Source organism: Macrotis lagotis, chromosome 7, assembly GCF_037893015.1.
Source record: "Macrotis lagotis isolate mMagLag1 chromosome 7, bilby.v1.9.chrom.fasta, whole genome shotgun sequence".
Lineage (NCBI taxonomy): Eukaryota > Metazoa > Chordata > Mammalia > Peramelemorphia > Peramelidae > Macrotis > Macrotis lagotis.
Window position 1 is genome coordinate 208,041,313 of NC_133664.1, and position 12,698 is coordinate 208,054,010.

Genomic DNA, 12,698 nt, shown 5'->3' on the forward strand with positions numbered 1-12,698 from the left:
GATAAAATTATAGGATGCAAGGGACAGTATCAGACAATAAGGTATTTTGGGTTATCAGGTTTCTAGTGGTTATTAAGAGTATGCACCCTTACATGGGTGAACCAAAATTATAAAAAGCATGAAACTAGGAGAGGCCAATTTCATAAAACATTCTTCTCATTTTGCCCCTCATGGGTCAGAATAAAGGAAGAATATTGAATTTTTTTTCCTTTAGGAGATGTGAAATAGTTCCTCAATAAATTTGATAGAATAATACATGTTTATTACTAGGGCAAAGTAAAATAGTTACTTTTTTTTACCTTATAACCCTTATAACATTTTTATATTAAAGCTTTTAATAAAAATATTAAAGCTCCTTTTATTACAATAATTTGTTTTACATGGTTTTGTATCAAACTTACAAGATTTTGACACATTCTTTAATTCATCACGAAACTATATATCATTCAATGTTAATGTTAAAGTTAACTAATTAATTAATATAGAAGGGAACTTTGATGAAGTCCATTTTGTTCATGTCTAGCTTCTATTATAATCTAAGTTTGCTTTTTAAAAAAATCATTCAACTAACATCTATTAAGTACCTAATATGTGTCAGTCGTTGAGCTGTTGGGAATATAAAGACAAGAGGTAATGTAAAATGTGGAAAGATCAATGGATCTTTCCACAGAGGATCTAGAGTCAGAGGATCCAGATTCAAACTTTGCTCACATCCTGGGTGATACCAGGCAAATTTTACATCTTCTCTGTAGCATGTGGATTCCCTCTGGGCTTGTAGCAGGAGAATTCCTAGGTCAGTGAAGCATATTTATCCAAGCCATTTCTTGGATAAGTTTCTTAACCTTTTATAATATGTGACATGGTACAAGATCACGTTGTAGTAGTTTTCCACTTGGATCTGTAAATTTCCATTATTCCAGAACAATTTTGTACCTGAACAGATATTTATATAATACCATAATATTTCTATATTAATGTGTACTATTATTATAATATTATGATATTATATATTTATAAGAGCTCATTATCCTTCAATAACCTTTGATAAGGAAAAGATAAGATTTCCACATCAGTGGAAGTAAAAAATAAATTTCCCAAGCAAATTTTGGGTGAATGTTTTATAGTATTAAAAAGATGATCAAATATTACAGTGTCACCTTGACTTCTTCTAACAAAATATTTGGTAAAGTCTTAAATGAAAAGGCAAATTTCATCAGTGAAATTATATTTTAAAAATATTAAGTAGTCTAGTCTTTCTGTTGTCTTAACTATGACAATAATTTCTTTATAACAAAGGTTAATAGTGCATTTCTCTCCCCCCCTTCCCCCACCCTTTCCCTGGTGGTCTTGTTATCCTAACTTTAAGAAGCTGATTATAACTCTACAGAGGAATAATAACACCTTTCCCAGCTGCTGAATCTCTCTGAAGATTATTGATTGTTTGCTGAGGATTAATTAGGTTATCTGAAGTCAAAGTTATTCAGTTCTTGTCATTGCTTTTGCTGTCTTTCATACTTTTCTTTGACTAATTCTATTTCATTGTAACTTGAAAGATCATTAAAAAATTTACCTACAATATCTGTAATCATTGAAGCATGCATTTTAAGAGCGACAACTTTTCCATATTTCCACACAGTAATAGCCTTTCTTAAAAACCAAAGAATGAAAAGCACAAAAAATAAAAATACATATAGCTTGAAATCCTACATCCACTTGACAGAAAACTGACTAAAGATGTGGATGCTATCTTGATCCAAATTTATCTGGTCAAGGTATGTTGTTCTATCAACCTAATATCAGAAGAAGCATATACACATGACTATTTTTATTTCAAAATGAAATCATTTGAAAATTATAACTTTCCCCAAGTACTTCCCATACTACTATATAAGGCTAGTTCTTGATTGGCTAACAGATTATTCTTGTCCCTAGCTGACAGTCTTCCCTGACAGATGAGGACAGCTGTGGAGGAAGAATCCAGCTTTTGGGAAGAAATTATTCTTCTTTTTCCCTCTATATCTCTTCCAGAAAACATCCTTTATACAGCTGTCAAATTCCTATGAAAACACATATACCTTTGCCCCAAATTTGTATTGATCTTCTCTTACTTCTAAGTTAAAATACAAAATCTTCAGTCTGGTATTAAAAGCCCTCCAAAATCAGGTTCCTAACTACCATTTCTTATTTTATTTCATATTGTTTCCCTTCACATACTTTGTAACATTCCTATACTCAGTTGTCCCCTGTATATACAGTGTTCCAACTCTTGCTCTCATGCCTTTTTACAGGTGAAATCTCCATATCTGGAGTGTACCCACTTAGCTTCTTTCAAAGCTCAGTCAGGTAATTCCTCCTTATATAAGACCCTTTCTAGAACTCATAGTCATAATGCTCTTTCCCTCTTTAAATTACCTTTAAATAGTAAATTTACTGAAGATAACAAGATACAACTATATGGCAATGAGACAGTATCATTGTAGAAAATATGGGAATGCCTTTTGTGCTGAATGTTCAGCCAAAAATGTCTTCACTTCAACCCATGTCTGGGATGCATATTTCAATGACTTATAAGGATAACTTGTTATCATGTTCATCAAACAAAATTACATTTTTAATTAGAGGTTTAATAAATGTACCAAATATAGTATTTGACCCACAATTTGATTTGGATAGTGGTTGTAATACTTGGCAAAACTTGTATATTTTGAAATTATTAGTAGCAAGTAAAACTTCTTTTTTCTGTGAGACTTGGACTTATCCCCTGTTGCTTTCTTTCCATTTACTCTGAAAACAGGTTTCATGCTTAGTTTAAAATTGTCTTGTAAAATGCAAACAAATTTTGAATGAGGAAAAAATTGCTTTTTCTGTACTTATTTCTCATATGTATTGTATCTTTCTAGTAAAATGCAAACTCTTTGAGGGCAGAGACTATGTTTGTTTTTGTATGGCTAGTGTCTAGATACAAACTTTGATCTTATTCTTTTTTAAAGTCTTCAAATATGTGTTGGCTGATTCTGAATTCTACACTGCTGAACTGAATACATTTCAATTCAATTCAACATTTATTAAATGTATACTATGATCAAGGCAGTGTGCAAAAAGGTAAGAATAAAAAGACAAAAATGAAACTCTTCCTGATTTAACAATCTACTGAAGAGAATAATGCAAATCATTTGGGGAAAAGAAGAGTTAGTTCTAACACTTAAAAGGGAAGGAATTAGAGAAAGCTTTACAGTGGCAGTGAGTGACCCCTGAACCAAAACTTGAAGGAAAATAAATATCCTAAGGGGCAGAGATGGGGAGAGAGTGTATGATGAATTCGGAGCTAAGTGGAACTACCTGGAGGCAAGTGATGGAATGCTGATTTCTGAGAAATCAGTTTGTCTAGCAATTTGCCTGGTACATAGATTTTAAAGAAAGATGTAATTTGAAATAAGTCTAGAAAAATCATTTGAAGGTAGAATAAGGACAGCATTAGGTGGTCAGGCTGAGGAATGGATGTACTTTATCTTAAGGGTAGTCACTGAAGTTTTGTGAGGAAAGGAATAATAGGATCAGACATCTGCCTTAGGAAAATTATTTTAGTAGTATATAGGAAGGGGAGATTAATTAGGAAGGCTATAGAAATAATCCAGTTGAGAAATGAAAGAAGTATTTGGAGTGTTTGGAGAGAAAAGAACTGATGCAAGAGATTTTGTAGAGTAGAATCAAGATGTGGCAATTTATTGGATGAAATGGATGTGAGTGAGAAGTGAGAAAGAATTCCAGTGCTCCAACCTTGAGTCATTTGAGGGTTGTGGTACTCTTATTGGAAATGGGCATTTTTGGAGGAAGAACAAGTATAGAAAGATAGAGGGATAGATAGATATAGATATAGATATAGATATAGATATATAGGTCTCACTCCATAGATATGTATGGGTGTATATGTAAATCTATGTTTGTGTGTGTGTATAATATATATATATATACTATCTGCTGAGAGGTCATTGGTGGTGTAGGGAATAGAGGACTGAGCCAGAAGTTAGATAAACCTCAGTTTAATTCTATCCTCAGATACTTACTAGTTGTGATTTCAAATAGACAATCTCTTAATTTATGTTTGCCTCGATTTTCATAACTATAAAATGGGGATAATGATAACCTTGCAGGGTTGTTAGAATCAATGAAATAATGTTTGTAAAAAGCATTTAATATAGTACCTAACACTTTGTAGATGGTCATATAAATGCTTTTCTCCTCTCTTTCCATCATCTCTATAGGAATGATCCTTTTACCTACAGCAGATGATAAGATCACCAAGGAGAAAATTCAGGGAGAGAGAAGAGCAAAATAACTCAGGATAGAACCTTTCTTAGGATATGGGAGATGGGTTATGATGCCTGAAAGGGGACTGGAAAGGATCAGTCAAACAGGTTGAAGTAGATTCAGTAGAGGCCAAGAAAGACAAGAGCATCCAAGATCATGATCAGCAGTGTTAAAAGCTGCCCAAGGGGCCAAAAGGAGGAAAATTGAGAAAAGGACATTGGAGTTAGTCTGTAAGAAATTTTTATTAACTTTGTAGAATGCAAGTGTAGGGTCAGAAATTTGTTTCTGAGACACAAGAAATGAGTGGTTATAGGGAAAGTGAAGGCACGGAGAATAACGAATTCTTTCCAGGAACATGATGGAGAAAAGATAAAGGATAAAAAAGGGATAGGCAGAATCAAGTAAAGGTTGCCATCATTTTTATATTTGAAAAGGAACCTGAGCATGTTTGCAAGTCACTGGGAAAAAGTAAGTAGGAGGGAGAGACTAAAGATTAAAGAAGGGAGAGATGGGATCAAAGGCAGAAGTGTTAGCCTTGACAGTGGAAGGTCTATGGGATTCTTAGAGACTACAGTAAAGAAGAGGATGATCGAAGATATAGAGGGAGGGATTTTGAGATATGGAATGGGGAGACAGAAAGACAATGAGAAACAGAGACATTGAAATTGCAACAAAAGAAGGAAGGGAAGGAAAGGAGGGGAGGGGAAAAAGGGGAAGAGGAGAGAAGGAACTGTTGTATATACAAATTGTGGTTTGTTCATTTTTTTAGGGGGATTTTTTTGGAAGGCAGTGGGGTTGAGTGGCTTGCCCAAGGCCACACAGCTAGGTAATTATTAAGTGTCTGAGGTCAGATTTGAGCTCAGGTACTTCTACTCCAGGGCCGGTGCTCTATCCACTGTGCAACTTAGCCGCCCCATCCTTCATTTTTGAAGAGAATCATTGATTGCATTTTAAATTTCATATAAGTGAGATAGAGTTGCACAAATTCACCAACTTCACTCTCTGTTCCTGAATAATCAAAATCCAGTGGCAGGACAAAAGTCAGGATGACTGGTGCTGGCCCTGGTTGCAACTAGATCTTGGCATCTTGGATGTCTGTACAGCTTTTAAGAACTCAGAACAAATTGTTCTCATTCACCCATTCTGATGAGGAAAGTTTTCACATACTTGGGGCAGACATCCCCCAAATCACAGATGATTGTGAGGGCCTGTTAGTTACCTTCAACCTGCTGAGATGGTTTACTGAGGGGTGCCTATTGTGCATACTACAGTGTCGTAGAGCCACAGATGAGAGCTGGATAAATCAGGTGGACAAGGTGGAAAACATTCCTGAAAAGCATTCAGCAAGCCCTCCCACCAGAGGTTCTAGCCCTCCTGAACACTTCACATACCCTAAAATTTCCATATTTGGGATTACATGATGAAGAAAGACAGTTCTTGCCCTCAGAAAGCTTAATTCTAATAGGGGAAGGGGAGGCAGCAGATGTCATATAAAAGGAAGCTGAAGGTGAAAGGATGTTGAAAAATATCCTGGAGAGTCAGGGGCTGAACCAGGTGAATAAGGATGGCCTGGTAGGAGATTCATGGAGGATGTCTTTCATTTTCTTAGTAAAGTAGATGAGGTTATGTGATGAGTAAGGAGAATTTGGGGAATAACTAAAATAGTTTGAGGAAAGAAGTTACCTTTAAAAACTGGCATAAAGAAAGGAAGAATAAAGGTATTGCCATGCAGCAGTGAATGCCCAGGAGTCATTAGATAACATGAAATTATATTATGTGTCCCTTCTAATTGCTAATAAATATTTATTGACTCAACTGTGAGTTGTCCAACAATTGTATATTTTTATTGGTACAGGAAGTTGCCTCACTGGGAATTCCCAGAGCTGATAAAGTCATAGGGCAGGACCTTTATCCTATTCCCCTAAACAAACATATTTTCTCTAATTTGTTCATTTTTATTATATGCCTTTTTTGTTGGTTTAGAATTGAGTTTTCATCTTGGCTGAACCTAATTCTTGCATTCACCATTTATGCTCCCTGCTTCTAAATCAGCAATGTCTCCCAAATCACATATGTTATATATGTAAAGTGACAGTAACCTCAGTATTGATTTAGTCAAAAATCCCTTTTTACCATCTGTTTAGGAAAATTGCCACATATGATGAAGAAGTTCAGCATCTCTATGAGGAAATGGAACAGCAGATAAAATTTGAGAAAGAACAGTTTCTTCTAAAGGTAAGTAGCTGAGCCTAGAAGACAAAAATGAGAATTTAAAATTTGTATTATACCTTCCAGATTGCCAATAAATTAGACATTTCTTAAATGCCTATCCTGTACCAGGCACTAGGGATACAAAGGAAGAAGGAAGGAAGGAAGGAAGGATGGAAGAAAGAAAAAAGAAAGGAATGGAGGGAGGGAGGGAGGAAAGGAAAGGAAAGGAAGAGAGGAAGACAGAAAGAAAAGGAAGGGATAAAGGAAGGAACTATTCTTGCCCTCACAGAGCTTACAGTCTTGTCTATAACATTTACAAATATGAGTAGATATAAGCATATACAAGGTAAATCTGCTAGGGGTAAAGGGAAGACCCTAGCAGTGAGGGAGATCAGGAAAAGCCTCATGTTTGAGATGGTACTTAGGCTAAGCTATGAAGAAAACACACCTTTCTCTATGAATAAAAATGACAAACTTTCATAGTACTTTTAAAGTCATCAAGCAAAACCTTGTAAAATAGTACAAATTATTTTGGTTTTATTCCATAAATGAAAGAAAATAGTGAGACTCAGAAAATATAAATAATTTGCCCATGATTACTTAGATAGTAAGTGATCAAGTCAGGATTAAAATCCAAATTTTAGCCTTTTTTTTTTTTTTACCAACATTGTATCTCAGTGGATTAGGATTATAAAATGTGTACCTGGAAAGAGTATTAGAAGCCATCTAGTCCAACCTTTATTTTTTTAAGCTGAGAAAGTATGACAGAGATATTAATTCTGAGACACCTGTGTTTAAATCTCTCCTTTGAGCCCTACTATATGATCATGGACAAGCCACTTAAGTTCTCTCAACCTCAGTTTCTTCATCTATAAAATGGGGGTAATAATACTTTGTATTCTTAATGTACTTCATAGGATTCAGGTTCAAGTACTACCCAGAGGATTTTGTAAACTTTCTAGCACTTTATAAATTATGTGCTATAAAAAGTGTAAACTCTGAAGCACTATAAAATCTGCTATTCTTATCACCATTATTATGAAATCTTGCCCCAAGGGTGAGTGAAAAGCCCAGAATGTTTATGAGTAGGTTTGATGAGAGAACTACAAAGAAGAATATGAGTAAATTGTATGACAGGGAAGTATGATTAGAAAAGATCAACTGGTTACATGGTAAGGGATTATATGTAGGTAGACTGGGTACACCACCAGGAAGTTTTTGACATCAGGAGAAAGCAATGAATGCTTTCAATGTATTGAGTGCCCTCTTTTTGGTGAATTTAGAGGAGAACATGGACAAGGGACATGAACAAGGACACAATGGGTTGTGACTTGTATCAGTGGAGAAAGTGCCTAAATCAATAAAGTTATCTATCCATTTGACCTTTTGATTTTTATCATTGCTATTATTATTATTATTATTATTATTATTATTATTATTATTGTGTGACTCCCTTTACACATTGTAATGAGTAGAGTTGTATTATTATTAATAATAATGATAATAATAATTATTATCATTATTATTGCCTCCTATCAGACAGTAAACCCTAGAGTTGCCAAATAGATATCTAAAAAAAAGTCCTTTTCACAATATCAACCCTTCTGTGACTACACCAAGAAACCTAAATCTCCATGAGAAAGGACTAGTCATAATCACTGAAGACAGGCCAGTGTTTCAGCACTATTATCTACTCCCCACTCACACCAAGGTTTTAAAACAGTCAGAAAACTGTCAGCTCCCAGATCATCAGTTTGGCTACATGAGTAAGCCATAGTCAAAACCCACATTCTCAGACATTGCAGAGTGATCTTCTGGGACCAGTAAACCTTACTGGCAGACTCCTTTCTTCTTCTGTTATCTCAAATGGGCAGGCCCACTGTGGGACTGGGTTCACTGGGTTATTGCCTGCAACTCATGTGCCCACTCCCTGCCTGGTCAAACATAGACCCTTGTGAATAACCATTAGCACTGGACAAACTTCTAAGGAGTAAAGGAGGAAGAAATCAAAGTACAAATGAGTGTAATTCAACATAATCAAAACTGACAGCACTTACCCAGAACTCTTCCCCATCTCTCTCCCTTTCTCAACTTCCTTTTTAACACAATATCTGTGAAATTGACTGGATTGGATGGTTATCCTTTTTAAATGCAAACTAAGATGACTGATATGTATTCTGCAGTACTGCTAGAAAGCATTTATAGGGAAGGAGGAGAGTGAGGGTGGGGAGTCGGATGGGGAAAGGTTCCATATTTTATTGTTGCTAATTTCCAAGTTCCTGGAGAAGTCTCATCCCCCCCCCCACCTTAAACCAAAGGATTATTTCCCAGGAAGAAGTGGGAGAAGACAGGAGGGGAAAGAACACTCATTTCTTCAAGCAACATGGGAGTTTGGGATGGGGGAAGAGGAGGGAAAGAAAAGAAATAAATTTGTGGTTCAGTCATAGTCCTGGCTGGGAAAATGGAGAAAAATCTGGGAACATACTCTTATAGGGAATCATAGCATGGGAATGCCAAACAGTAGCATTGATATAAAAGGGTAGGGTAGGGGGAGAGAAAGGAGGAGTGCAATGGCATCGGTTGCTAGAAAGGTACATCTGAGGTCAACATCATTGTTTTTTAGTTCAGCTCCGTGTTGGATCTGCTATGCTGATCTTGCTTTCTAGAAAGACATGGACAAGCTGGAACATATCCAAAAGAGAGTATGAGGATATGAAGAGGGTATGAGGCCCTGCCCAGGAGAATAAGTTAAAGAAAATGGCTATGTTTAGCCTGGAGAAGAGAATTACAGGACATGATAGCCATCTTCAAGTATTTGAAGGCCTGTCATTTAGAACAAAAATCTGAGTTGCCCCCTTTGTCCCCAGAGTGCAAAATGAGTGGCAATCATGAAAATTGTAAAGGACAGATTTAGATTTGATGTCAACTCAATTCAATTAAACAAACATCAAACACTTACTATCTATGCAGGCACTGTGTTAGAACCATCAAAGACAAAAACAGGAGAGTACCTGGTTCCAAAGAGTTAGAATGTATAGGATGAGATATACAGAGAAGACTCAATCTCTTCACAGAGAAGTAAATACAATATATTTGAAGGAGAAAGGCAGCTCTCTAAAAGCTGGGTGATCAAGAAAGACTACATAGAAAGTGACACCTGAACTGACCCTTTTATGAAAGAAAGATTTTATTTTAAGGAGAAAAGCAAATGCATTCCAGGGATGAGGGTCCATCAGATGGAAGATGGGAGGTAGGGGGAAAAGAGTTGGTCAGTTTTCTTGAAACAGTACATGAAGCTGGAAAGGCATGTTGGATCTAGTTTATGAAGGGCTTTAAATCCCAAACTGAAACCTTTATATTTTTTCCTAGAGGCAGTAAGAAACTATTTTAGGTTTTCAAGCTAGGGATGGTTACTGGAAGACAATTTGATGATTCTAGGTCAGATGAATTGGAAAAGTGAGAGAGTGGTGGAAGGGAGAACAGTTTGGAGTTTCTTTGTTTTTAGTAATCCAGGCAAAAGGTGATAAGAACCTGAATTAGTATAACTGCGATGAGAGTGAGTAAGAGACAGGTGGGAGAAATACAGATAAATTTATTAGATGCTTTAAGGTTTTCTAAGTGCTTCACACATTTCATCTCATCTTATTCCCTCACCAACTCTGGGAGCTAGATACAATTATTATCCCTATTTTGCAGTTGAGGAAACTGAGATAGAAAGATTAAATGACTTCTCCAGGGTCATATAACTAATATCTTAAATAGGATTTGAACTCAGGTCAGATCATCACTCTATTCCCTGCATCAGATAGTTACAGTAGATATAAAGTTGACAAGAATTGGAAATTCAATTCCTAATTTCTAACAATTTCAAAGTAATTACTGAATAAAGGCAAGATACCATTAGAAAATTTTGAATGTGAGGATAAGAAAACACATTTTCATTGCTTTCAATGTGACTGTTTTCTGATGTTTGATGATAAAAGAAGAGTGAAGCATTAAGGATGATTCCAGGATTGCAAACCTGGGTTTGTCAGTCAAGAAACATCTATTAAGTACCTACATTTATATGTACCAGATTGGGCAGTGAGGTAGAGCACTGTACCTGGAGTCAAGAAGACTTGAGTTCAAATGCAATCTTAGACATTTGTTAGCTGAGTGACCTTGAGCAAGTCACGCAATCATTTTTGCCTCATTTTCCTCATCTGTAAAATGATATGGAAAAGTAATGACAAACTGTTCCAATATCTTCACCAAGAAAGCACCAAATGGGGGTCACAACGACTGACACTTCTTTTTTTTAATCTTTTTTGAAAGATTTTATTTATTTTGAATTTTAAAATTTTTCCCCCTATTCTTGCTTCCCTCCCCCTACAGAAGACAGTCTTTTAATCTTTACATGGTATACATTGATCTAAGTTGACTGTGATGAGAGAGAAATCATATCCTTAAGGAAGAAAAATAAAGTATAAGAAATAGCAAAATTACACAATAAGATAATGTTTTGTTTTGTTTTTAAATTAAAGGTAATATTCTTTGGTCTTTGTTCAAACTCCACAATTCTTTCTCTGGATACCGATGGTATTCTCCATCACAGAAACCCCCAAATTGTGCCTGATTGTTGCACTGATGGAATGAGCAAGTCCATCAAGGCTGATCATTGCCCCCATGTTGCTCTTTATGGTGTACAATGTTCTTCTGGTTCTGCTCATCTCACTCAGCATCAGTTCATGTAAATCCTTCCATGATTCCCTGAATTCCCATCCCTTCTAGTTTCTAATAGAACAATAATGTTCCATGATACACATATACCACCCTTTGTTAAGCCATTCCCCAGTTGAAGGATGTTCACTTAATTTCCAATTCTTTGCCACCACAAACAGGGCTGCCATGAATATTTTTGATCAAGTGATGTTTTTATACTTTTTCATAGTCTCTTTCAGGGTATAGACCCAGTAGTGGTATTGCTAAATCAAAGAGTATGCACATTTTTGTTGCCTTTGGGTGTAATTCCAAATTTCTCTCCAGAAAGGCTGGATGAGTTCACAGCTCCACCAACAATGTATTAGTGTCCCAGACTTCCCACATCCCTTCCAACATTGATCATTGTCCTTTCTGGTCATATTGGCCAAAAACTGACACTTCTAAACAATAAAATGTGCCAACCCTTGGCAATACAAAAAAAGGCAAAAGAAATTGCCTACCCTCAGGGAGCTCACAAGTATATCTAGGTTCAGCTACTGTACTAATATGTCAAATCTTGCATTTGTAGAGTTCTATGTATTTGGGGGACTGTTCTCACATCTATCATTTCAATGAGTAGGAGGCCATAGAGTAGAGTTCAAGGAATCATATATGGCAATGAAGACAGTAGTCAGAGTCTAAAGGACCTGGGTTTATATCCTGCCTCTGTTACTACCTGTTCTAGAGAAAATCATTTAGATTCCCCGCGTCTCAGTTTTCTCTTTGTAAAGTAAAGGTGCTGGACTGGATACTCTCTAAGACCTCTTCCAGCTACAAGTTTTTGTTACAATTCTGGGAGCTACATAGCACAGATTTCATTGTTATTCCCATTTGTCAGAGGAGAAAACTGAGACTTATATTTCATGATACAGTCAAGGTTATACTGAATTAGTTGGGTTTAGAGTCAAGTCTGCTTCAAGGTAAGGATTTGACCTATATGATCTTCAGAGTAAGGATTTGACAGACAGCATCTATCTCTATGGCCTTCAGAGTGGGTCCAGGCTGGGAGGCAGTGGTGGGATTCAGTCAGTCCTCACTGGTTTGGTAGAACTGATACCTAATTTTATGTTGAGTTCATGGAGCCAGATGGAAGCATGGCACTTGTATTCAGGGTTCTCTCTAAGGTGGGTGCCTGGGCAGATGCCCAATGTAGAAATCACAAATTTACATTCTTTACCTTTTTAATGTTCATCTGCTCAGCAATGTTTTCTAAGTGCCCATAGTAATGTTTATTCCATCAATAGATGGAAATAAAATTGACAGAACTATGTTTGTAATATTTATTTATTCATAAAATTCCTTATCCCTTTGACAAAATACTACATTTTAATTTCCTCATTTTTGTTCCTTCAGTAAAAAAAACTTATAATGTAAAGAGAAAAAATGCCAAACAACCAGGGGGGTGACAAGCTGTCATGTGTTTCTATTTTGTGTTACTC

The 12,698-nt window shown here is 36.0% G+C and overlaps 1 protein-coding gene across 11 annotated transcripts in view; it reads left to right on the forward strand.

Moving 5' to 3' along the window:
• CRACR2A (calcium release activated channel regulator 2A) overlaps positions 1-12,698 on the forward strand; it is a 209,110-nt gene that overhangs the window by 105,389 nt on the left and 91,023 nt on the right. For 10 of the 11 annotated variants that reach the window (XM_074194634.1, XM_074194626.1, XM_074194628.1 and 7 more), the window contains one exon: positions 6,453-6,543. In XM_074194634.1, the coding sequence (XP_074050735.1) occupies positions 6,453-6,543 (91 nt within the window). Of the gene's footprint in view, positions 1-2,288; positions 2,344-6,452; positions 6,544-12,698 lie in introns of all 11 variants that reach the window. The other variant, XM_074194635.1, reaches the window with a different exon arrangement.